At 38.1% G+C, this 24,450-nt stretch overlaps 1 protein-coding gene across 6 annotated transcripts in view; it reads right to left on the bottom strand.

The window, feature by feature from the left end:
- Positions 1-213: 213 nt before the first annotated feature.
- MBOAT1 (membrane bound glycerophospholipid O-acyltransferase 1) overlaps positions 214-24,450 on the bottom strand; it is a 99,935-nt gene continuing 75,698 nt past the window's right edge. For all 6 annotated transcript variants that reach the window (XM_039866462.1, XM_039866464.1, XM_039866467.1 and 3 more), the window contains 5 exons: positions 21,398-21,501; positions 19,077-19,141; positions 17,257-17,389; positions 14,736-14,887; positions 214-1,579 (listed from right to left, as the gene is read on the bottom strand). In XM_039866462.1, coding sequence (XP_039722396.1) covers positions 1,456-1,579; positions 14,736-14,887; positions 17,257-17,389; positions 19,077-19,141; positions 21,398-21,501 — 578 coding nt within the window. In that variant the 3' untranslated portion in view covers positions 214-1,455. The remainder of the gene's footprint in view (positions 1,580-14,735; positions 14,888-17,256; positions 17,390-19,076; positions 19,142-21,397; positions 21,502-24,450) is intronic.

Genomic DNA, 24,450 nt, shown 5'->3' with positions numbered 1-24,450 from the left:
TTTGCAAAGCTGGGAATGAAGATTGGAAGTCACACCAAACCAAACCCATCCAAATGCCTGACATTGAGGAAAAACAGAACATGTTGTAACGCTCAAGTTTTAAACAAGAAAACCTTCAGTTTGCACATATTCGTTCACACATACACACACACACTCATACACCGGAATGTCAGGTCTCTACTGATACAAAAAACAATTTCCTATTCAGAAATATTCCCTTTATATAAACACAATTTTTATTTCGTAAGAAATTTTTAACCTTCTGATTTGAACAAACTCTCTCTCCTCCCAAGGCATTTGATTGACAGCACACCATTGTAGCATATAATTTATTATCATCATTATTTTCCACAACATTTAATACCATATTTTTCTCCTACGTAGAATATTACCCAATAGAAGTCCCCCAAAGAAGCCACGGCACATTCCTAGCAAAGATAGAAAATTGTCTTTCAATTTTTGCTTTCCAACGTGATAGTTCAACTAATACAAGGTCAGATTTAATTAGCTGTGAAAGTGGAAAATGAAAGTCAGCCTGTGTGTACTTCATGGCCATAAGCATGTACACCTCTATGAAAAGAGCAAAATATCTGCTGTTTTTTATCAAACTTCTATATAACTTTACTTTTTTAAAAAATGATTTTCTTAGAAGACATTCCACTTCCTCTGATGGTGCGAACTCTGGGGTGTTTTCTCAGGGTCAACCCTGCGCAAGCAGATGGCACATGTGAAATGAAAAAACATCTGGAAAATAGCAGCCCTTCCTAGACTCCTGGTATACATGTACAGGAGACTTTCTGATTTCCAATCTTGGCTCAGTTCAGAAGAAAAAAGGGAAGAGATAAATCCCTGGAAAAAAAAAATGCAGCCTACTTTAGGGCATGCCTGACTTTCAGTCCATTCAAGTGTTCACGGTGAGTCTTCCTGGCTCATAGGGTTTTCAGGACCCTGAAAAACATCCTCCATGACCCTGCTCCTCCATGGTCTTCTGAGTGCAGTTACTGTGTTCAAAACAGTATGTCACAAGTCAAAGGATTCAAAGCTTCCCAAGGAAAAACCATATATGTGGGTATGTTCTAATTTAAGAAACCTATGACAAGGCTTCTCAGCAATCACCTAACTTCTGGAGTCCCAACATCCAGATTTCAGTGGCTGGAAACCATGCCAGAAAAGCAAAGACCCAGCAGCCCAAAATGAACCTTTTCTGCAGCTCTGGCACATTCTCCACACACCTCCACACCACTCAAATGTCCTATAAAATAATAAAATGAATCAACTGGACATGGCCAATTTAATCATATAAAAAGGCATTATAAAAATACTCCCTGCACTTAAAAAAAAAAAAAAAAAAAGATGCATGTAAACGTTGCCTCAGTCACCGGAGAATCCTCGAGCCTTTTCATCTCATCTTTCCAATGTTTTGTGGTTTTCCGTGTCCAGCTTTTCTTGGAGGTATCAATCTGTTTTTTTCTTAACAGAGTTCAGAGTCTGAGGCCACCTTTGAATATGAGCTTGTGGTCTAACTGGCAGAAATAGTATTATCAGGAGACTTACGATGTGTAAATAAAAGTACATGGACCTAGGGATAAAAACACAAAAATTATATTTCAAATTAGTATATAAATAGGAAACGTCACATGAATGTAATTACACCTGCAGTCTGGAGAGTGAAAGCACCACTTTTGGAGGAACAGACATGTTTGTAATCAGGCTCATCACGATCCACCCCACATGTAACTCCCTTTGGTGGTGGTGCAAGCCAAGGTTAGACCGAAACTGCAAAACCCAGCAGAGCAAACCAACCAGCCCATTTGTGGACAGACGCATGGTACTGTCCCACTGACATAATACACAGACTAAGAGAATGAACCCCACAAAAGCCAGAACACCCCAATATTCAAAGTCTTAGGATGCACAGGACCAAATTCAAATGCAGTACTATGTTCCCTAAACACAAATGCAGCAACACTTTAGCTAATCTATTCAAGTGTAAAGGGATCTTCTTAGATGTATTAAGAGCCAGAGGAATACAGATTTTGAAAACCTAATCTGCAACTCTAAAAGTAACTTTCATCCAAGCTAATAAGAAACAAGATTTGCTTTTGAGGTTTGTGGACTTTTATTGCCTAAGTGTGGTATTCAGCACACTGAGTATAATGTAGACACGCAATAAATACTGGGGGCTGCATTTGCACAACTGTTCTATATCCATTTGGTCAAGCTGAACTTATACCTTCTCCAATGCTTTCTGAATATCAAAGGAAAATAATGTTAAAGGGGGGAAAAATCCCACCATTGATTTATGTATCATTCCTCAGCTTCTATGACAAGGTCAGGCACGTTAGAATAGATAACTCACATAACCCCTACACTTTCCTTTAGCAAGAGGAATGGCCTCCCTGAAAATATCTACAGAACAGTCAAGAGATCTAATAGAAGCAAACAAATCTTCACTCATTTACTCTTTCAACAAGGTTTTACTGTTTAGAATGTACCAGTGAATTAAACTGGAAACTACAAAAAGGCTGAGCTGCTGCCCCTTCCTTTTTGAGAAAAGAAAACGAGGCAAGTACAGGAGTACTTGTGTTTTGATGGTCACTAAATTTTTATTGTTATTCTCTTATATTCTGCCAGCCACTACATACACTGTGGTGGGTTGGATAATGTCCCTTTAACGATATCCACATGCTAATCCTGGGAACCTGTGAATAGATTGCCTTCTGTGACATAAGGGACTTATGTCACATTTAGGAACTTAAAATGGGGAGATCATCCTGGATTTATGGGTGAGCCCAATGTCATCACCTGGGTCCTTATAAGAAGGATGCAGGGCGAGTCAGAGAAAATGGAGATGTGATGATGGGATCAGAGCTTGAAGTGATGTGCTCTGAAAATTGAGGAAGGGTCCATGAATGCAGGAAAGCAGGCAGCTAGCTGATACATCTCCCTTACGAATTGTTAAGGAATTCCAGAAACTAACTTGGTTTAAAGAGAGCACCTTCCAAATGCTAGATGTAGCTTCTCATTGCTCTTGATGTTGCTACTTGAGAGAGGACTGGGTGCTTGTTTACTCTGCACCGATGTCACTGCTGCTCCAATTCCCAGCACGGGCCACAGGTGACGTGGACTTCTGCTCCACGGCTGTGGCTCCCTTAGCTTACATCATATGCTCAGACATCTCCTAGAACTGTACACACAGGCCACGGTGGTGGGTCCTGAATATATGCAAACTTAACCACAGTCCTTTCCAGAACCAACCAAACCAACTCTTAAGTGCCAGTTCTGACATAAGCCAACAACTCAGGTATGCATTCTACCCCCAACCCCCCAATTCAGATGAATTCCATCTGGGGGCCCTTTCTTTCCTTTAGCTACCATCCTGGCCCATAGTAACACAGCTTCTGATATTTGAGTGCAGTAAGAGGAGATCAATATTTTGTTCTTAAAACATTGAAAGTTTTATTCTCAAAGTCTGGATTTTTCATATATCAATATTTTCCCAATACTCCCTTCATACCAAGAAATACTGGAAAAGAGCAACTAAGTTAATGATCATATCAAACATTTCTGAGGACAACGATTACCTAGTCACCTTATATAACCTCCCATGAGAAAAATCTGTTCAAAGTTTACATACGTATCCATATAGATAAGACAGCTAACACAATTTTTAAAACTGTTCCTCACCAGACATTGTTTCACCTCCTCACTGGATTACATAGCTCTGATCTCTTTCTTTCTCTTTCTCTCTCTCTCTCAAAGCTGACTTTCCCTGTTACTCTTCAATGTCATATATTTAATTTTAAAAATGTTTTTCAGTTACATTGAAAATACAATATTATATTAGTTTCAGGTATACAACATAGTGATTAGACATTCATATAACTCACAAAGTGATCAACCTGATGAGGCTAGTACCCTCCTGATACTATACTTAGTTATTATAATATTATTGACTATATTCCCTATGCTGTACTTTACATCCCCATGACTTTTTATGAGTGGAAATTTGTACCATTTCTTTTACCTTTTTCATCCAGCAACCCAACAGGCCTCCCATTTGGCAACTATCAATTTGTTCTCTGTATCTTTGAGTTTGTTTCTATTTTAGCTGTTCGTTTGTTTTTTCAGATTCACATATAAGTGAAATCACATGGTATTTGTCTTTCTCTGACTGACAAGTCATATTTCATTTCACATAAAGTCCTCTAGGTCCATCCATGTTTTCAAAACTGGCGAGATTTCATTCTTTTTTATGGATGAGTAATATTCCATGTTATATATGTACCACCTCTTCTTATCCATTCATCATCTACCAATGGACACTTAGGTTGCTTTCACATCTTAGCTAGTGAAAATAACCCTGCAGTGAACACAGTGGTGCATATATCTTTTCAAATGAGTGTTTTGGATTTCTTTGGACAAATATCCAGAAGAGGGACTGCTGGGTCATATAGTAGTTTTATTTTTAATTTTTTAGGAAACTTCCATATTGTTTTCCATGTGGCTGCCCCAATTCGAAACCCCACCAACAATGCATGAGGGTTTTTTCTCCACATCCTCACCAACACTTGTTTTTTAATTTGTTGATGATAGCCATTCTGACAGGTGTGAGGTGATTATCTCATTGTGGTTTTGATTTGCATTCGTGATGCTGAACATCTTTTCATATGTCTACTGGCCATCTGTATGTCCTCTTTGGAGAAATGTCTATTCAGGTCCTCTGCCCATTTTTTAACTGAATTATTTGGGGGTTTTGGAGTGTTAAGTTGTATGAATTCCTTCTCTATTTTGGATATTAACCCCTTGCTGAATATATTATTATCTTCTCCCATTTAGTAGGCTGTCCTTTCAATTTGTTGAGTTTGCATTGCTGTGTAAAAACATTTTAGTTCAATATAGTCCTATTTGTTTATATTTTGTCCTGTTTTCCTTGCTGGAGGAGATGTAAAAAAGTTTACTGCTTATGTTTCCTTCCAAGAGTTTTATGGTTTGGGGTCTTAAGTCTTTAATTCATTTTGAATTTATTCTTGTATATGGTGTAAGAAAGTGATAGTTTCATTCTGTTGCATGTATCTGTCCAGTTTTCCCAACACCATTTATCAAAGAAACTGTCTTTACCCCATCGTTGTATGTTCTTGTCTCCTCTGTCATAGATTAAGTGACCATATAGGCATGGGTTATTTCTAGTCTCTCTATTCTGTTTGATTTGTTTTATGCCAGTGCCATGCTGTTTTAATTACTATAGCCATATACAGTTTGATATCAGGTAGCACGATACCTCAAACTTTGTTCTTTTCACAAGATTGCTTTGGCTTTCGGGGCCTTTTGTAATGGTTTCACAAAATTTTGGGATTATTTGTTCAAGTTCTGTGAAAAATGCCATTGGTAATATGATAGGAATTGCATTCAATCTGTTAATTGCTTTTGGTAGTATGGACATATTAACGTGTTAATTCTTCCATCCATGAGCACAATATATCCTTTAATTTATATCTTCGATTTCTTTCTTCAGTGTCTTATACTTTTCTGAGTACAGGTCTTTTATATTCTTGGTTAAGTTTATTCCTAGGCATTTTATTCTTTTCGATGCAATTGTAAATGAGATTGTTTTCTTAGTTTCTCTGATAGTTCATTATTGGTATGTAAAAATGTAACCGACTTCTGAATACTAATTTCACATCCTGCTATTTACGTAATTCACTTATTAGTTTTAATAGTTTTTTGGTGGAATCTTAGGGTGCTCTGTTTATAGTATGTCACCTGCAAATAATGAGTTTTACTTCCTTTCTAATTGGATGCATTTTATTTTTTTTTCTTGTCTGACTGCTGTGGCTAGGACTTCCAATACTATCTTGAATAAAAGTAGTGAAAGTGGGCAACCTTGTCTTATTCCTGATCTTGAAAAAGCTTTCAGCATTTCACCATTGAGTATGTTAGCTCTGGACTTGTTATATATTGTCTTTATTGTGTTATGTTCCCTCTATCCCCACTTTGCAAAGGGCTTTTATCCATAAATAGGTATTGGATTTTGTCAAATGACTTTTATTCATCTACTGATAGGATCATACAAGTTTTAGTCTTTGTGTATGTGGTTTATCATATTAATTTGCAGATACTAAACCAACCTTGCATCCTGGGAATAAATCCAACTTGATCATGGTGTATGATCTTTTTAATGTATTGCTGAATCTGGTTTGCTAATATTTTATTAGAGACTTTTGCATTTACGTTCATTGCGGATACTGGCCTATAATTTTCATTCTTTGTAATGTCTCTGTTACTGGTGTCAGGGTAATGCTGGCCTCATAAAAAGAGTTTGGGAGCCTTTCCTCCTCTTCGATTTTTTTGGAATAGTTTGATAAGAAGAGGTGTTAATTCTTTGAATGTTTGGTAAAATCTAGCTATGAAACCAACTGATCCAGCTGGAGCTTTTATGTATTAGGGGTTTTTTCATTGCTGATTCAATTTCTTTACTAGTAATCAAATTGTTGATATGTTTTTGTTTCTTCTTGATTCAGCCTTAGAACACTGTATGTTTCTAGGAATACATGTATTTCTTCCAGTTTGTTGGCATATAATTGTTCATAATATTTCCTTATAATCCTTTGTATTTCTGTGGTATCTGTTGTCACTTCTCTTTCATTTCTGATTTTATTAATTGGACCCTATTTTTTCTTGGAGTCTGGCTAAAGATACATCAATTTTGTTTCAAAGAACCAGCTCTTGGATTCATTGTTCTTTTCTATTTGATTTCTAGACTCTTTCATTTATTTCTCTCTGATCTTTATTCCTTCCTTCAGCTCATTTTAGGCTTTGTTCTTTTTCTAGTTCCTTTAGGTGTAAGGTTAAATTGAGAATTATCTTGTTTGAGGTAGCCCTGTATCGCTATAAATTTCTCTCATACAACTGCTTTGAGACCCATAGAATTTGCACCACTATGTTTTCATTTCATTTGTCTCAAGGTATCTTTTGATTTCTTCCTTAATCTCATTAACCCATGCATTATTTAGTAGCATGTTATTTAGCCTGCACATGTTTGTGTTTTTCAGTTTTCGTCCTGTAACTGATTTCTAGTTTCATCCATTTGTGGTTGGAGAAGATGCCTGACATAATTTCAAACTTCTAAAATTTACTGAGACTTGTTTTGCGTTCTAACATGTAGTCTATCCTGGAAAATGTTCCATGTGCACTTGAAAAGAATATATATTTTGCTGCTTTGGGGTAATGTGTCCTAAAAACTATCAGTTAAGTCCATTTGGTCTAATGTGGCATTTAAGGCCACTGTTTCTTTGTTGATTTATGTCTGGGTGATTTACCCACTGATGTCAGTGGGGTGTTAAAGTCTCCTATTATTATTGTTAATCTCTCCCTTTGTATCAGTCAATATTTGCTTTATATATTTAGGTGTTCCTATGATAGGTACATAAATGTTTGAGAGTTATATCCTTTAGTTGGAATGATCCTTTTATCATTATGAAATGTCCTTGTCTCTTGCTACATACAGCCCTTGTTTTAAGGTCTATTTTATCTAAGTACTGCTGCCCAGCTTTTTGTTTGTTTCCATTTGCATAGATTAACTTTTTTGATTCCTGTACTTTGTCTTTGTATGTCTTTTGATCTGAAAAGGGCCTCTCAAAAGCAACATACGTATGGGTCTTTTTTCCCCCATTCAGCTACCCTGTCTTTTTATTGGAGCATTTTAGTCCATTAGCATTTAAATTAATAGGTATATATTTTCATTTTGTTTTCTGATTGTATTTGTAGTTCTTTGTTCCTTATTCTCTTGCTCTCTTCTCTTGTATGTTGATGACTTTCTATAGTGTATTTGGATTTCTATTTCTTGAATATCTCATAGATTTTTGGTTTGTGGTTGCCATGTGATTCCTATATACCAAGCTATGTTTATAGTAGCGTATCTTAAGTTGATGGTTGTTTAAATTTGAATACATTCTAAAATTACTACAATTATACTCATCCTCTCCACCTTTGTTCTTGCCATTATTTTTTCTTTTATGTGGGTGTTTTTGTGTGTATCCCTTAATTGTCGTGATTACAGATGGTCTTCCTACACTTGCCTTTTAACCTTTGTACTAGCCTTATAGTTGGTTACTCTACTGCTTTTACTAAGTATTTCCCTTTGTCAATGAGAATTTTTCTTATTCTTGTATTTTGTTTTTCATATTTTTGGTCTTCTTAAAGAAGTCCCTTTAACTATTCTTGTAATATAACTTTAATGGTGATGAGCTCTTTTAGCTTTTTCTTGTCTGAGAAACTCTTTATATTTCCTTAAATTCTAAATAATAGCCTTGCTGGGTAATCACTGTAGGTCTTTGTTTTTCATCACTTTGAGTATTTTGTGCCACTCCCTTCTGGCCTGCAAAGTTTGTTGAGAAATCAGCTGACAGTCTTATGGGTGCTCCCTTGTACATAACAAACTGCTTTGCTCTTGCTACTTTTAAGATTCTTTGTCTTTAACCTTTGACATATTATGATGCATCTTGGTGTGGGCCTCTTGGGGTTCATATTGTTTGGGACTCTGCTCTTCTTGGACTGGTATGTCTATTTCCTTTGCCAGGTTAAGGAAATTTTCGGTCACTGCTTCTTCAGATAGGTTTTCGATCCCTTGCTCTCCTCCTTCTGGTATTCCTTTGATATAGTCCCAGAAGTCTTTACTGCTATTCCAATTGGGTGTTTTCTGATACCCCATCTTCCAGATTGCTAATTCATCTAATTGATCCTCTGCTTCATCTAATCTGTTGTTGATTCCCTCTAGTATATTATTCATTTCGGTTAATCTATTTTTCATGTCTGACTGGTTCTTTGTTTTCTACCTCTTTGTTGAAGTTCTTACTGAGTTTATCCTTTAAGTTCATTGAGCATTCTTATAACTAGTGTTTTGAACTCTGTAGCTGGTAGATTGCTTGTGTCCATTTCACTTAGTTCTTTTTCTGGAGTTTTGTCCTGTTCTTTCATTTGGAACAAGCTTCTTTGTCTCCTCATTTTGGCTGACTCCCTGTATTTGTTTCTGTGTGTTAGATCTGCTAAATATCCCAGCTTTGTGTAGTAGGTGTCTGAGGCCCTGTGGCAACATCTCCCTGGTTACTTGAGTCAGGTGCTCCAGGGGAGTCTCTTGCATGGATTGTGTGTGCCCTCCTGTTGTAGTTGAGCCTTGATTGCTGTATGCACATCCGTGGTTGGGATTAACCCTCAGGCTGACTGGCTGTGAGGACTGGCCATGACTATAGCATATAAGCTATTGTGTGGGGGCAGACTCCACAAAGCAGGAGTCACTTTAGTGGGGCCCTGGTGCCAGCTGAGTCTGCCCTTTGGTGGGCACACTATATGAGCTAAAGCCAGCTGCCACTTGTGCTGGGCTTGTGGCTGCTTAGTTGAAGCAATGTTCCAAGCCAACACTGCCTGCAGCTTATGTCAGGCGTGGGACCCCCTGATGGGAATTACAATGCAAGTTGAGTCCTGTTGCCTCTTATGCTGGACTTAGGGCACACTGAGGTCAGCTGCTGCTTGTTTGGAGAACTTTGAGAGATTTTAAGAAAGTCTACAGAACAAGCTGAGGCAGGCTGCTTGTATGGAAAACCTGCTAGAAGTGACTCAGGTTGGGTGTGCAAGTTGGGTGGGGCAAGGACTCCGGGAATTACCAGGATAGGGCAAATGGTGTTAGCCAGGTTAATGGAGAGCTCAGAGTTGGCACCCACCTTACCAGGATAGCTGGGTGGGGTTGCAAAGCTCCAGAGAGAAACAATGGCACCTTCCACTGCTGCCATTCCTGGAAAGAGCTGCCCTGACCCCTACCTTTGCCCTTTTCAGCCTTTGCCCTGAAATTAGTCAATTAAATTTCTCCCCATAGGTCCGTGGCACTTTTCAAGCTGCTGCCCCAGTACTGGAATCAAGAGTGAGTGAGTTTATGAGCAAGCAAGTCTGTGTGCGTGAGCCCTTTAAGAGGATGCCTGGGATGCCAGCAGCCCTTGGTCTCACTCAGTTTTCACAGCCAGATGGTGTGGGGACTCCTTTTCCTGGCACTGGAGGCCTGGGCTAGGGAGCCCAGCATGGGGCTGGGAACCCTCGCTCCTCAGCGGAGATCTCCTGAGATATGCCTCCCAGGTGCCAGTTTCCTGTCTCCGCACCCCCTAGTCTCATGTCTTCTTCATATCCTTAGTTATAGAACTTATGCTAGTGTTCAGATGGTTCTCAATGGTAGCTGTTATATAATTTAGTTGTGGTCAGGGGAAAAGGTGAGCACGGCATTTCCCAACTCCACCATCGTGACCAAAAGTCTTCAGAGTAGTAATAGTAATTTGACTAGAAGACAAAGAACCATCTGCAAGTGACCATCTAATGTATTATATATATTGGGACATTACTAAGTGAAAAAGCTCTACAGACTAGCTCGACCAGTGTAAGCCAGAGGTAGCTCGTTTTTAGCTACTCACCTAAAATACACTTTTTTCTTGTATTTGGCTTTAACTGTTCATATGTAGCCAAATGTACATTGGGGCAATTATGTTAGATTAAGACCAAATGTTTCAGGAATGAAAAGAAAAAGTTTTTCAGTCCTCTATTCTGACATTCTATATTTCTCTAAAATTTTACAGACTACATGTTTTCATTATGGAAAAGCTCAACTAAATTTATTGGGCATGCTAGGAACTGAACTAAGTACTCCAGATACACAGATGAATAAGGCATGGTTCTTAATGTCAGGAATTTTGCTAACTGCAAAAAGTTCTACCCAAATTCTAATATTCTTACACACTGAATTTCAAAAAGTGTTATTTAGTGAGTCATTGTATGAGGATTTGTCTTTCAAAACTATTTCATAGAAAGTTTCTGCTATGGACTGAATGTTTGTGTCCCTCCAGAATCCATTCTGAACTCCTGATGTGATGGTATTTGGAGGAGTGGCCTTCGGGAGATAATGTGGTTTAGATGAAGCCATGGGAGTGGGGCCCCCATGATGGGATTAGTGCCCTTATGTGATGAGAAAGAGAAACCAGAGTGCTCGTGAACTGTATCTTCCCTGTCTTTTACCTCTGTCTCAGTCTATCTGTCTTTGTTTCTTCACTGTATCCCTCTTCTCTCTCACTGCCTCTATCTCTCTGCCACTCTTCATCTCTTTCTCTGTCCTCTCCCTCTGCCATGTGAGGACACAGTGAGAAGACAGCCTTCTGCAAAAGCAGGAAGAAGGCTCTCACCAACTATAGGAAGTCAATGTCTGTTGTTTAGGTTACCCAGTCTGTTAGCCATAGCAGCCCCAACTAAGACAGGTTCTTTCATAATACAGTAGCCCTCCTCCCTTATCTGCTGTTTCAGTTACCTGTAGTCAACAATAGCCCCAAAACGGAAAATTTCAGAAATAGGTTTTAAATCACAGGCCATTCTGAGTAGTATGATGAAATCTTGTTCCATCCCACTCGGGATGTGAAGCATCCCTTTGTCCAGTGTCTCCACGCTGTAGACACTCCCCACCTGCTAGCCATTCAGTAGCCTTCTTGGATTAACTGTTGTGATATCGCAGTGCTTATTTTACTTATAATGGTCCCAAAACACAAGAATAGTGATTCTGGCAATTTGGATATGCCTAAGAAAAGCTGTAAAGTGCTTCTTTTAAGTGACAAGTTATGTATATATAGAAAAAACATAGAATACACAGGGTTTGCTACTCTCCATAGTTTTAGGCATCCACTTGGGGTCTTGGAAATATGTTCTGTAGATAAGAGAAACTACTATACATTTAAGTGTTCACTTGGGGCTCATTTACAACTTCAAGAAGAAAAAATTACACTGAGAAATTTAAAGCTGAGATTTGAAGTCACTATAGATTAAAAACCGACTAGACATAAAAATGAAGCACATCTGAAATTTAAATGTTAAGCAGTGAAGGATAGACTGAAAAATGAATATGCATGAAATTGTGGTTCAATACCGGTTACTGAAATTAGCCCCAAGGAAGGAAAAGATACAGAATGCAACCAAATCCACCCCTACTAAAAGACCACGCAGTTTTCTTTTATCAGACTCCATGAGTCTCTTAAGAGATCATGAAAACTTTTTCGAGATGCAATCTGTTAATAGCCATTGGCAATATGTGGCTCCTTAAATTCAAATTAGATAAAATTAGATAAAATTGACATTTCAGTTTCTCAGTCATACTAGCCAGGTTTCAAATACTCAATGGCCAGTGGTTCATGTATTAGACAGTATTTGTCATTGTAGAAACTTAAACAGAGCTGATCTAGATAAGGGATTCAAATTATATATATGGGCATACCTTGGAGATAGTGTAGGTTCACTTTGGCCCACTACAATAAAGCAAATATTGCAATAAAGTCACAAATTTTTTGGTGCCCAGTACATATAAAAGTTATGTTTACACTGTAGTCTAATAACATGTCTAAAAACAATGTATATACCTTAATTAAAAAATACAAAAAATACTTTCTTGCTAAAAAATACAAATCATCACCTGAGCCTTCAGTGAGTCATAATCTTTTTGCTTTTGGTAGAAGGTCTTGCCTTCAATGTGTAAAATATGCAGTATCTGTGAAGCACAATAAAATGAGGTATGCCTGTGTGACTATGATAACACATTAGGTTGAATCATTTGAAATTAACAAATTTGACAGAAGTGTCAATTTTACCCTAAACGAGGGTAATATTCTAGATCACTTTTGGAAAGAAATGGAAATTATTTAAGAGTGATCTGGATTGCTAACTATTTGAAATTAGCATACTTTAGTTGGTGAAATGTGTCATCCCAAACAAATCACCATTTAACATGATCCCAAAGCAGTAATTTTCTTCCAAAGTAACTTCTACAGAACTTTTTAGAAACTGTACTATTGATCTTGCTGTTAAAGGAACTCTGTGAAACTCGAGTTAGGCACTTACTTGCTACGTTAGTTTCGTTAAATCACTCATCCTCTCTGAGTCTCTGCTTCCTCATGATAAACAGGAACAACTACCCAACTTCTCAGCTCACCTGGGATTCTGTGTTCTGCCCACAGTCATGTTTCTTGGATCTTCAGAGCAAGGAGCTTTCTCCCATCATAAGGGGGCTTTTCTCTGCTGTTCCCTGCATTTGGAGTACGGTCCACAGTGCTCCACTTTACCCACCGCCCTCACACACACTATGCCTGCTTTACTCCTACTACGCAGCCTCCAGGACTTAGCTCGAATGCCACTTCCTCCTCAAAGTTGTCCTGGATGCCCAATCTGAGTCAGACTCCTGTTACATGTTAAGTCTTCGTACTATTCACTCAGAGTACGATCTCAGTGTATATTTATAAATTTGACAATTACTGCCTGTCCCTTCCAACAAGTTATCCCCTCTATGACAGCAGGAATGATTTTTATATTTTGCTCACCATTTTTATCCCTAGCTTCTAGAACACTGCCCAGCACATTGTAGCTGTTAAATGTATTGAGTTGAATATAGCATTTCTGCTATAACATAATACATATTTTCCTGAAAAATCTCATATTTGGCAATATCCTGTGCTTAAAATACCAGGGCTCATGGGGGAAAATCATGTGAGAAACAGACAACTCAAAAGCTATGAGACTTTTAACCAGAACAACGAGCACCTAAGCTAACCACTTGGACAGCCCAGGCAGAGAGCCGCTCAGTAGAGCTAAAGGCTGCTGAGATGGTATAATGCAGGAGACAATGCCAGAGGGAGGGAAGGAAAAAGGAGCTGTGAGCAAGTGGAGATGCCCTGAGGGTGGCACTGAGGAGGTAAAACCAGCTGAGAGCCAGGATGGTGAGGCGGGGGTGCCTCTCATGGAGCCCAGTGAAGCGGTGCTCAATTTCAAGTTTCTTAAAGCTGAGTGGCTCCTATCTCTGCAGCGGCTGAACTGGGGGTTTTTGCAAGAGATTACAATTCTCTTCCTACTAGATTGGCATCTCTTATCTAGAAAAATTTATGTATTAATAAAAACCAGCTCAACTTCCATGTTATACTGACATAACTCCTATGACCTAATGGGTATTATAGAAACAGATTTTACCTGTATAGCTTTATAGTTCCCTCTACCATGTTTTCCTATAACCTAAAAAATCATCCTACTTATAGACATTGACACCTGTACTGAATAGTAAAACTGTCTGGATCATTCTGACCGGTACATCAATGATAAGAAATCCCCATTTACAAATAAGGCATGTTTGCATTGTTTATTTCTAAGTCACTTTCTGACCACAGATAAGCTCCAAGGTTAATCTACAAAAGCCTATGCAAACCATTACATAGTACAGGTTAGCATCTGAAAACAGACTATATGTCAGGCACTGGGTTGAGCCCTTTGCATATATACCTTATTCAATCCTAACACAGGTGATTTGAAGTGGATTCTAGTCTTAGCCTCATTTTACAGTTGAGAAAACTCAGATGAAAGAGGCTAGTTACTTGCTAAAGGTCACATGACCAGTTTACAAGAGCAGAGAAATTCAACTAATTCAACGAGTGAGACAATAAGAGTAAGCAAGAATAGGTTTGCAGTTCAGCGGGAACACTGGTGTTTGAATATAAGGTCCTGACACCCTCTCCCTAAAGGTCTCTGGTATGAACCATTTCCAGGATGACCATCTCTGCCTAAATCTATGGACATTTCCACATTGAAGCTATATATAGAAATTGTTAGTACTGGTTAATTCAATTTACCAACTCCAAAGAGTGAAAAAACAGACGAGTTTACTGAACAGCAATGGAACTTACTTGTATAAACTGATGGTCGGTTCAACTGCCAGCATAACAAAGGGTGCCACCGTGTATGAGACGGCCAGCTGAGTGACAGCCCAGGTGACCAAATCATAAACAAACTTGAGGGCTTTTGAAGAAAGGAAGTAATGTCTGTAGTTATTCCTCACCTGCAAGCCAAGGAAAGCAAAGGAGCGGGTAAAAACAAATCTTTTACACTGCATGCAAGTAGCATACCTCAGGAACACAGGCTATCAAAAACACCTACCAGCTGAGTTCTATTTTCAACTAAAAATATCATTATGGTGTTTCTTATTATATATAAAAAAAAAGTTCACTATAGAAAACTGTTTAAAGAACTAAAAACAGATATTTTTTTTCCTTTTTAACATCTCCTAGAGAAAAGCACTATTTCAAAACTTGGCACATATCCTTCCAAGCCTTTCTCTAGTCATACATACCCACATTAATATTTCCAATGGCATCAATATATTCTTTAGCCTGTTTTTTCATTTAGTTAATACACCACGAATTTTTTTCCACATCAGTTAAGTATTAATCACCAATACAATTTTAAGTCAATTATGGAAAAGTTAGTGCGTCTCCCACCCCCTGCGATTGTAAACAATTCTGTGATGCATGCCTTGGTAGATAAGACCCTGCACTCTTCCCTAATTATTTCCTTTGAATAACAATAAAATAACATTAGTAATAAGAGCAGCTACCATTTATTGAGTGCTTATTCTGTGCCAAGCCTTTGCTAATGCTTTACTTGTGCCATCTCTATTGATTCCCCAACAAGCCTATCATGGAAGCATCATTATGCCCATTTTACAGACAAGGAAACTGAGAAATTCTTATAGGTCTTTTAACACACATGACTAGATCCGCCTCCAGAAAGACGCCTAATTTCCAGATTGAAGAACCAAAGGCAGAGCTGAAACAATGGCTGGCTTATAGGTAGGTCAAAGCAGGAAAGGCTTCCCAGTGCTGTCTGGTAAGCTGACTCCTCTCCTTAGCCCTGAGTTCCTCAGGACAGAAGCTAGAGGTCCAACCATGGTGGGATTGGGGGCAGCATGTGCAGTATTGGGAAGCATGTAAGGGATTTTATTAAGTAACTTCCCAGGCCTAAGACACTTCATGACTATTTGAGGACATTCTCCTTTCAAAAAAAAAAAATGGGAATACTGCTCTATCGGTCCTCTCCTCTCTCCACTCCCTACCTAAATCATTTGTAAAATGATTTACAAAAGGTCACCCAAAAAAAGGGCTTTGTATAAGTCAATGTTTTTATGCCAGTTGAGATCAACTGAAGACATTTTAAGAAATAATATGCTGAATATAGTAACAAAATTCGGACCTTTGTTTCTTAATGTGTCCTGGCCTCTGTTTTTCAGTTTTCTTTTATAATTCCAGGAGGTATGTGAATGAGAAAATGCCTTCCCTATTTTCTGTGCACAAATATGTACAATATATACTTTATTTTTAAAATGTGCTAATCAGCATGAATAGTAATCAATTATCCATCTTTTTCACAAATAAATGCCAACAAATTTTCATCTAACTAAACGAAAAACTCCATGAGGGACTCTTGCCTTGTTCACGACGGTGGCCCAGCACCTAAGAAGCCGACTACATATAGTAGGGCTCTGAAATATTCATACATAGGAGAGGTGAATTACAGAATAAGTGAGTAGCTATGCTGGAGCTCCTAAATCCACATCCAAAACACAGTTCAACAAATGTCATTAAATGCTCTTGGCACCTTTGAATAAGAAAGCCCACAATCATTATCAAAGACTGAAATGAAATCAACTATGTACAAACTCTATATTTGACAATTAGAGCACATTGAATTGTAACTACTTATATTCATCTCATTCTTTGAGGGCAGGCATATTTTTTATTCCTTTATAATCCTGCTCTACATCCAACAAATAGTAGGAACAGTCTAGGACAAACTGAAGACTACCCGAAAAACCTAGAGAACCAAATTTATAAAATTCACCAGGGATTTTATACAAACTAATGCAATCGGATCAGACATGAGAGGTTAAAGCAATCTCTAACAACACAGTTCTCATGGCTGCCATTTTACTGGCTGCTCACAAACTCTGAATTATTTCTAGGCTTAGGATAATGAAATGAGGAATGAAGTGAAATATAAGCAAAGTGAAGTCTTATGAAGCCCACATTAATTAATAATCATCATCACCTGTGATTAATAGGTTGTATATATTTACAGCCCTTCGTGATTAAAAATGTTTCATCTCTTAAGTTACTAAACATTGCTCCTAAAATTCCTTTTGTTTTACAAACACCGTCTGTAAATAATATGTAAATAATATGAAAAATGGTTAACCATTTTATGACCACAAATTGCTATTTGCTTAAGTATTTCTCTAATGAGAAGACTGTTTGCTTTTTCAAAACATCACTCCTACCCCCTCATTCTCAGACTCCTGATAGGACTAAATGACAACAAATATACAGGCATCAGATTACTAAGAAAAAGACCCCATAACCAAAGGAAGCTTACCGTTCTGGCTGCTAGTGTGACAAGGGTTCCAGTTAAGAAGGTGAAATAGTACCCAGGATAGACACCATGCCACAGGGCAGACAGGATGAAAGTGAGCACTGTAGGGTACCAGGGGACCCGCTCGTAGCACACTCTGTAAAAAGAGGCAGGTCCAATGAGCCACAGGTCAAACACACCAGAAACTTCCAGCTACACTGGCATCTTTTTGGATCTGACCCGAAGAAATCATGTGTTCCATGCCTGATGCCCTGCCTGCCTGACCCTCTTTAGGGACTTGCAATGGATTCCAAGTAGTCTGAACTCTAGCTTTCTTGAACACTACTAGAGAAGCAATTTGCAGCTCCATCTTTGTGGGAGAGTATGATTTTTTTAACCTCCATAGAACTAAATGTTCTAGACCCCATCATCCTATGTCTAATAGAAATCTAAGTGGTCACTCTCTACTCAGCAAGAGCTTCTGCCACCAATGGCCTAAAACAGCAGGGACACTTATAAATGTGATTGACACTAAAAATTTTGGAATCAGGATATGGGCCTTTTGAAATGGATATACTCATTTAGTCAAAGTTAATTTATCTTTTCAACCTGGCCCCTATGCCTTCTAATACTGCAGTCCTCTTCATCTCTTTTGGCAATGACTCCAGCACAAAATAAATGTCAGTTATATGAACGTTTCAGCTCTCACTGTGTCCATCAGATTTCAATCCACGAATTTGCCTTAAAGGGTGATATAGTGTGGTTCTAGAAACTGTCAGCAAAATACTCTGGAGATCTCTGGCTCCTTGGTTATTAAAATAAAGTGATATGGGGCTTTCTCCCAAATCAAGTCTATGAATTACCAATGGCACCATAAGGAAGCCACTACATGGTTTACTAAATGAGAGGACCCCAATAGAAAATAAAATAGAAATTCAAACTGTTAACATCAATCCAGCACTGTATGGGTTGTCAAAAGTAACTGATTTAAATCCAAACTAAAGATTATGGCTCCTTCTTCCTAAGAAGAAAATGTATTTGGGGGGAAAAACATGGGACCAGGAACACCCCACTTATAATGTTTCTTTTTGAAATGAGAGGTAGTTTGCATATGTATTTCTTACCTTCTGTATCTTTTTCTATGAATAAAATATTACATTTTCAAACATGTTTTTTTTTAATATTCTTTCATTGTTTATGTATGTTCAATCATATTAGAACATAAACTTTTAATGGAGACTGTAGACTTCGGGTATATTGGGATTACTCAATATACAGAAATAGAGGTTTATAGTAAAATTATTTGCAAAATTAACAGCAATATTATTAAGGGCAAATTTTCAAAAATTGCATGTTTGGATCAATTTTCAGACAACACTATTGAGTTTACTTTAGGGAAATTACTATACATTTTCTTTTTTACTCCAATGTTTTCACCTAAGAAAAACACTACTTATCAAAAACAGAATCTACAGCTTAATATTTTTATACTCTCCCTGCACTCATGATAGCAATATTTACTAGTTTCAGGGATAGCGTATTATTGGTTTCATTAAAAATGATATTTCTAATTTTGGAATTTTGTAGGGATTGACCTGAGAATTAAATGAGTAGTAGCTGGTGCACAGGCAAGGCAGGATTAAGTGTCTGATGTATTAAAATAAATATGCTACATTGTGAACCTCAAACCAATATATTTCTACTTTTGCATTTACAAGGCAGAGATATTAATACAAAAGTGTCCGATGACATTACTGCTGACAGACTATTGCTATTCATCTAACAACACCCATCTAAACATATCCCAGTGCCATGAGCAATGAGGTCGTTTTTGTTTTTCTTACCGCTTTAGCCAAGTAGCTGTCTGAATATTCCAGTTTTCTAAGTACATTTTGAAACTTGTGGCAGTCTAGAAAGAAAAAAATAACACCTATCATTAGTTTTAAAAATACCCCGAGTAATGGAAAGTCCTCTCCAGAATTTCCCTGGCGGCAGATTAGATGTGCTATTTCAATAGTGATTACTCGGTCAAGACTATATCAGCTGTTCCATCATACGCAGTAAAATTCTGGTGTTTATAAAATTCACTTCGCTTGCAAAGTCTCAATTTTTCTCAATTTAATTTCAAATTACAGGAAAACTGAAGGAATGTTTTGTGGGTTTTCCTTCCACTCTGATTAAAAAAAAATTTTAGATCATCTAAATTTTAAAATAAATACTCCAAAAGGGGATTTACCATAGGAAAAGTTTAATCATGTTAATTTAGTGCCTTTATGGAGATAGATTGAACTTAATTGTCATCTTTTCACTATGTGGCCATCTATAAACTAGGTCAGTCCTGTGACATTACAAGCAGCTGCACAGGTTCAAATGCTTCCAATTGTATCTAGAATAGTAAGAGATTTTATGCATAAAGGAGTCACAATACAAAAGAGAAAACAAATATCCAACTGGCAATGACACAGGTAATCAACCACTGAGGAAGAGACAGTCCAAAATGAGCCATCAACTAGGTTTCCTCATTCAAAAAAAAAAAAATCTTTTCCAAGTCTGGTGGTAGAATGCGTTATACAAACATTCAAGAACCAGAATGCCTAAGGAAGGTGGAAAGTTCAAGAGTCACTTTTTTCTGTTTCAACCATAAAACCTCAGGCCGCACCTTGGCCTAATGTGTGGAAAAGAGAGGGAGAGAAGGAGGGAGATAATAGACAGATGGAAGATGACAGATGATAGACTGTGTATTATGAGTTTTTCTTTCAAAACCCTAAGTTTTATTTATACATGTCTTCCACAGCTAATAAAATGCTCTATGTACAGCCTCAAGGTACCTTCACTAAAACAGATTTCCTTGGTTTCTTTAGCTCTGTCTATAACAACTCTATAGAAAATGCACACTTTCTTCTTCTGGTTTTCCTCTATGATGAATATGTAACTAGCTCTTTACCCTGAACTTACGACCCCAGTGAAAGGACTCTGTTTTGTGGTGCCTAGCTGATGGCACTGATGGGCAGCAAAAGGTCAAGGGGAGACACTGTAAAGGACATTTGCCCACAGCCCTCCAAGGCGGCCAGCAATGGTCCAAGAGTTCTGAGGGAGAGAAGAGTTTTAGTAAGAAAAAGGAGGAAAGTTATAACATATTTGTACTCATTCTGACATCATCTACACAGAAAAGCAAAGCTTGTAGATTTTCTACATTGCTTTTCTAAATATGAGGAAGGTGGTTCTGGAGGCTGGAGCTGTCCATGTAAGATGAGAAAGGCCTCCAGTGTCAAGAAGGTGGATGGTATCCCCCCAACCCCCATGACTTCTTGTGGCCCAGTGTCCACCTAACTTGGGTGGCAGGTGGTCAGTCTCCACATCCCTGGCTTCTCAGTCAACACGCACATCTCTTTCTGCCCAAACTCTCTAATGGCACTCTGTCTGCCCTGTGGTGGGTGGAAGATCTCAACAAACAGTAAACACGAGTCACCTGGCTAAAGAACCAATACTCCTGTATGCTGAGAACCATGCCCTTCCTCCTGTCCTACTGCAAGGAGGAAAAGATCTGAGATTTGGTGTTCCTATCTGCTCCGAGTGCTGACAATGCCAAGGAAACCAAGAGTGTGGCCCCAAAGAGACCACCTTTGATGATGAGGACATATCAGAATTATGGTCCAAGAACTAAACCAGAGAAAGAAGAAAACCACATTGATTCTAGTGACTGAAAGCTGTGCACCATGACACTTCTTCTTAAAAGGAAACAGATTACATTTCCAAAGGAACCACAGCGAACACTTAAGATATTGAAATCTAAATACAAGAGCTTCCAGTCTGTGTTCCTGACCGAAGAAAGTAGAATGTGAACAAAAGAAAATGACATCTGTACCTCCTAGTTGAAAGAACAGAAATGTAAACCACAAAAAAGATTTTCCTGGCTTTTTCAAATTTTTATCATTATTCTTTGAATGATTAAAAATATCAAGAAAGGAGGTATCTTAAAAAAAAATAAAAGAGAGAGAGAGAAACACAATTCAAGATACAAAATGTCCAGGAGGTTGCTGGACTTGGCATTCCCTGATAGCAGCTTTTCCTTGGGCACTGATGAAGATCCCTGGACAATGCAATCGAAGCAAACCATTTGCTTTATTCACTATGGCAGCTTAATTCAGAAGCACAGTAGACTCACCTCAATTTTCCAGATGTTTAGATTAGAAAGCAGATCCCAACAGAAATTTCCATTCTTATCCACTCCGCTGAACCCAAAGCCAGCTGCATTATTCACTGCATCAGCTATGGTTTTTAAAACAACACATTAGGATATGGAACAAAAGTCATATTGCTACTTTGAAAGATACCAATATCTGTTTAGCTTTAGGATGGGGAAATGGAGATATGCAGTAGCTTCCTTGGAAAAGGAACCAAAAAAAATTTAAAGAAGCTGGTACCATTGTGTCTCAGAGAAACATTATTGGCTTTGGTGACCTCAATTTTTATTCATTTATTTTTATTCTTTCACTAGCATTTAGTGAGCACCTGCTAAGAAGTCGCTAGATACTCAAAGAATACAAAATGAGAATAAAAGAGAAAGAACCCAAACAAAGCAATAAAATGGAGGATTTAGTGACCAACTTGTCATAAGAGAAAGAGAAGTTAAAAATGCACATAAGCACAGAAGCAAAGACCAGAAGAAACAAGGGACCCCGTAGAAGTCCAAGAGCTGACATGTAAGATGGCAGGACATTAACTGGTAAGATCGCATTAAGTCAGGAAGAGAACCAGCTCTGAATGAGAAAATGGAGCTCTTTCTGAACGGATTAAGTACGACATGTCAGTAGGATATCGGCTGGGGCTGCCAAGCTGCAGTTAGAAAAGTCTGGAATGTAAGAAAAGGAAAAGAGTTAGAGATGTGAATTGGGGGGCAGCTGCCATAGAAGCCACATGTGGACACAATACCAAAGCCATCCTATCCATAAAGCCAGTCTAAAAACTCCTGTCGCCAACTTTGACTTCACTGAATGACAAGAAAATGTCCCCCTGCAGTGAGTATTACCTTTCTAATGAGCTCCTTAATGAAATTTTTGTAAACAAATATAGACCTGATAAAATCAGTATACTTTTACTATGATGACAAAGGGGCTAATTTTTCTCTTTTCATTTATCTTATTTCAAGTTATTAGAAGATTTTCTTTAAAAATAATCAAACTAATTAAATCACAGCATGGTAAAGTCTTAGATCGGAGATCTTGGAGAACTCTTTCTTTGCCGTAGCTGTATTCATTCAGGTTCCACAGGAGTTCAAGCCCAACTCGAGATGGACTTCAGAAGGACTAAAGGAAAACAGCCTGTTCTATGTCTGTCTCCTTTACTTCTGGCATAGTGGATAGTTTGTTGTTTATCTTACACATGGCTTCACTGTAAAATGATATGGTTTCTTTTAGAAGAAATAGTGAAAAGTACTGAGTCCTTCTACGCCATTCTCCCAAGCTGACTGGATGAAAACTCAGTGGGAAAAAAAAAGAAAAAGAAAAACAAGTGAGAGTGTGCCAGTTAAGAGACAAATTGTTTTAAATGTGTGGGCAAAATCTGTGAATGACAGGTCATTCACTGAACTGGAAGAAGAGCCCTTGAGGTCTCTGTTGACAACTAAAAACAGGGCTGGACTGACCATGCTGGGACCAGCATAGCAATCCCTGAATCCTTTCTCCCATCTCCAGCTTCAGCTATGACTGACCTGGCCAGATCTTAAAAAACAAACAAACAAAAATAATAATTATTGTGCGCACGTGCATTTATTATCTTTTAGGATTCTGTAAATTACAGGCATTTCTCATTTAACGTTTACAGTGGTGTAAAGATAGTCATTAAGGGGCGGGCTCTGGAGGCAGATCTCCTTGGTTCCTATCTCCACTTGGCAACAGAATAAATGCATGGTCTTGAGAGAGTTGTGTAACTTCTAGAAACCTATTCGTTTGAGTATAAAATGGCCATAATATGGTACCTATTTTAAAGGCATGTTGAAGAGATTAACTGGATTTATATTGTTCATGGCTCTAATATATTATTACAGATAAAATGATTTGGACACCCATATTGTGGAGTTTGTGATCTTTAGAACACAACCTGGGCCAAAGTTTAGTCTAACTAGTAGCGGAAAAACAACCAGAATTATATGCCAAGTCCAAAGAAAATTGCTGTATTATTTCAATATAAACAGTAACTAGAACTAAGCTATCACAGTACAGCTCAGCTGAGATTCATCAAGAGGCCAACTTTAAGGATTAAATTTATAATCATGGATAATTACTACATCAATTATATGTAAATGGTGTTTTAAGGAGCTGAATAAAACAATTATTTGGTTAAGTAGTTTAACTGTTCCCTGTTATACTATTCACTGCTTCTTTATTCATAAATAATACACAGGTTAATTTCAGATCAGCCCATGAAATCTAAACTGTAACGAACTTCAAATTGAGGCCATACAAATTAATGAAGTGCATCTACCGAAGCTACCAAAAAAAGATAGAGGAGTAATAAAGAGCCAAGTCCACAGAGAAAGCTATTCACAGAAAGGTTATTTCTATACTCCAAAAAGCTGGGATATTCCCCCAAAAAGCAGAACAATGCCAGATACCCCCAATTTCCTGCGACTCCCCCACCCCACTCAGGTCCCCTGCAGCACAACCCACCTCGTGTCAGATTTTCCCTATGAGGCCATGGAATAGCCTTTCCTCCTTAAATCAAGAGCTGATTTAGTCCAGAAGCCAGCCCATAAACCCTGGGATACAGAATATGGGAGCGGAAAGGTAGGGAGAGGGGAAGAGAAAAGGAGGATAAGTGAGGAAGAAGAAGATAGTAAAAGGAGTGATTCTCTCAATCTCTCTCACACACACACACACACATACACACTCAGGTTAAAGCAAAGTGAAAATACTAATGCACACGGAAAAATATGCCTGGTGTTCCAAGTAGGGTTCCAACCACAGCAGGTATAATGCCTACTCACTAAGGAAATTGTTTTGAAATAATATGGCAACTGCAGAAAAAGGAATAAGATACAAGGAGATTTTTGAAGGCTTCTCCAATAACCAGTCCATGTTTGTCGTCATCTTTGTATTCCCACCCTGGGACAGCTCTTGATGCGTACTGCCTAGTTGGTATGAACATACAGAGTGTAACAGTCTTGAGGGCAGAGAAGATGTCCTAACTTTGAATTCCTCATAGCACAGAACCTGGTAC

The sequence above is a fragment of the Pteropus medius genome, unplaced genomic scaffold, assembly GCF_902729225.1.
Source record: "Pteropus medius unplaced genomic scaffold, Ma_sr-lr_union100, whole genome shotgun sequence".
Classification (NCBI taxonomy): Eukaryota; Metazoa; Chordata; class Mammalia; order Chiroptera; family Pteropodidae; genus Pteropus; species Pteropus medius.
The sequence above is the reverse complement of the archived record's forward strand: the minus strand, read 5'-3'. Positions and strand labels throughout refer to the sequence as shown.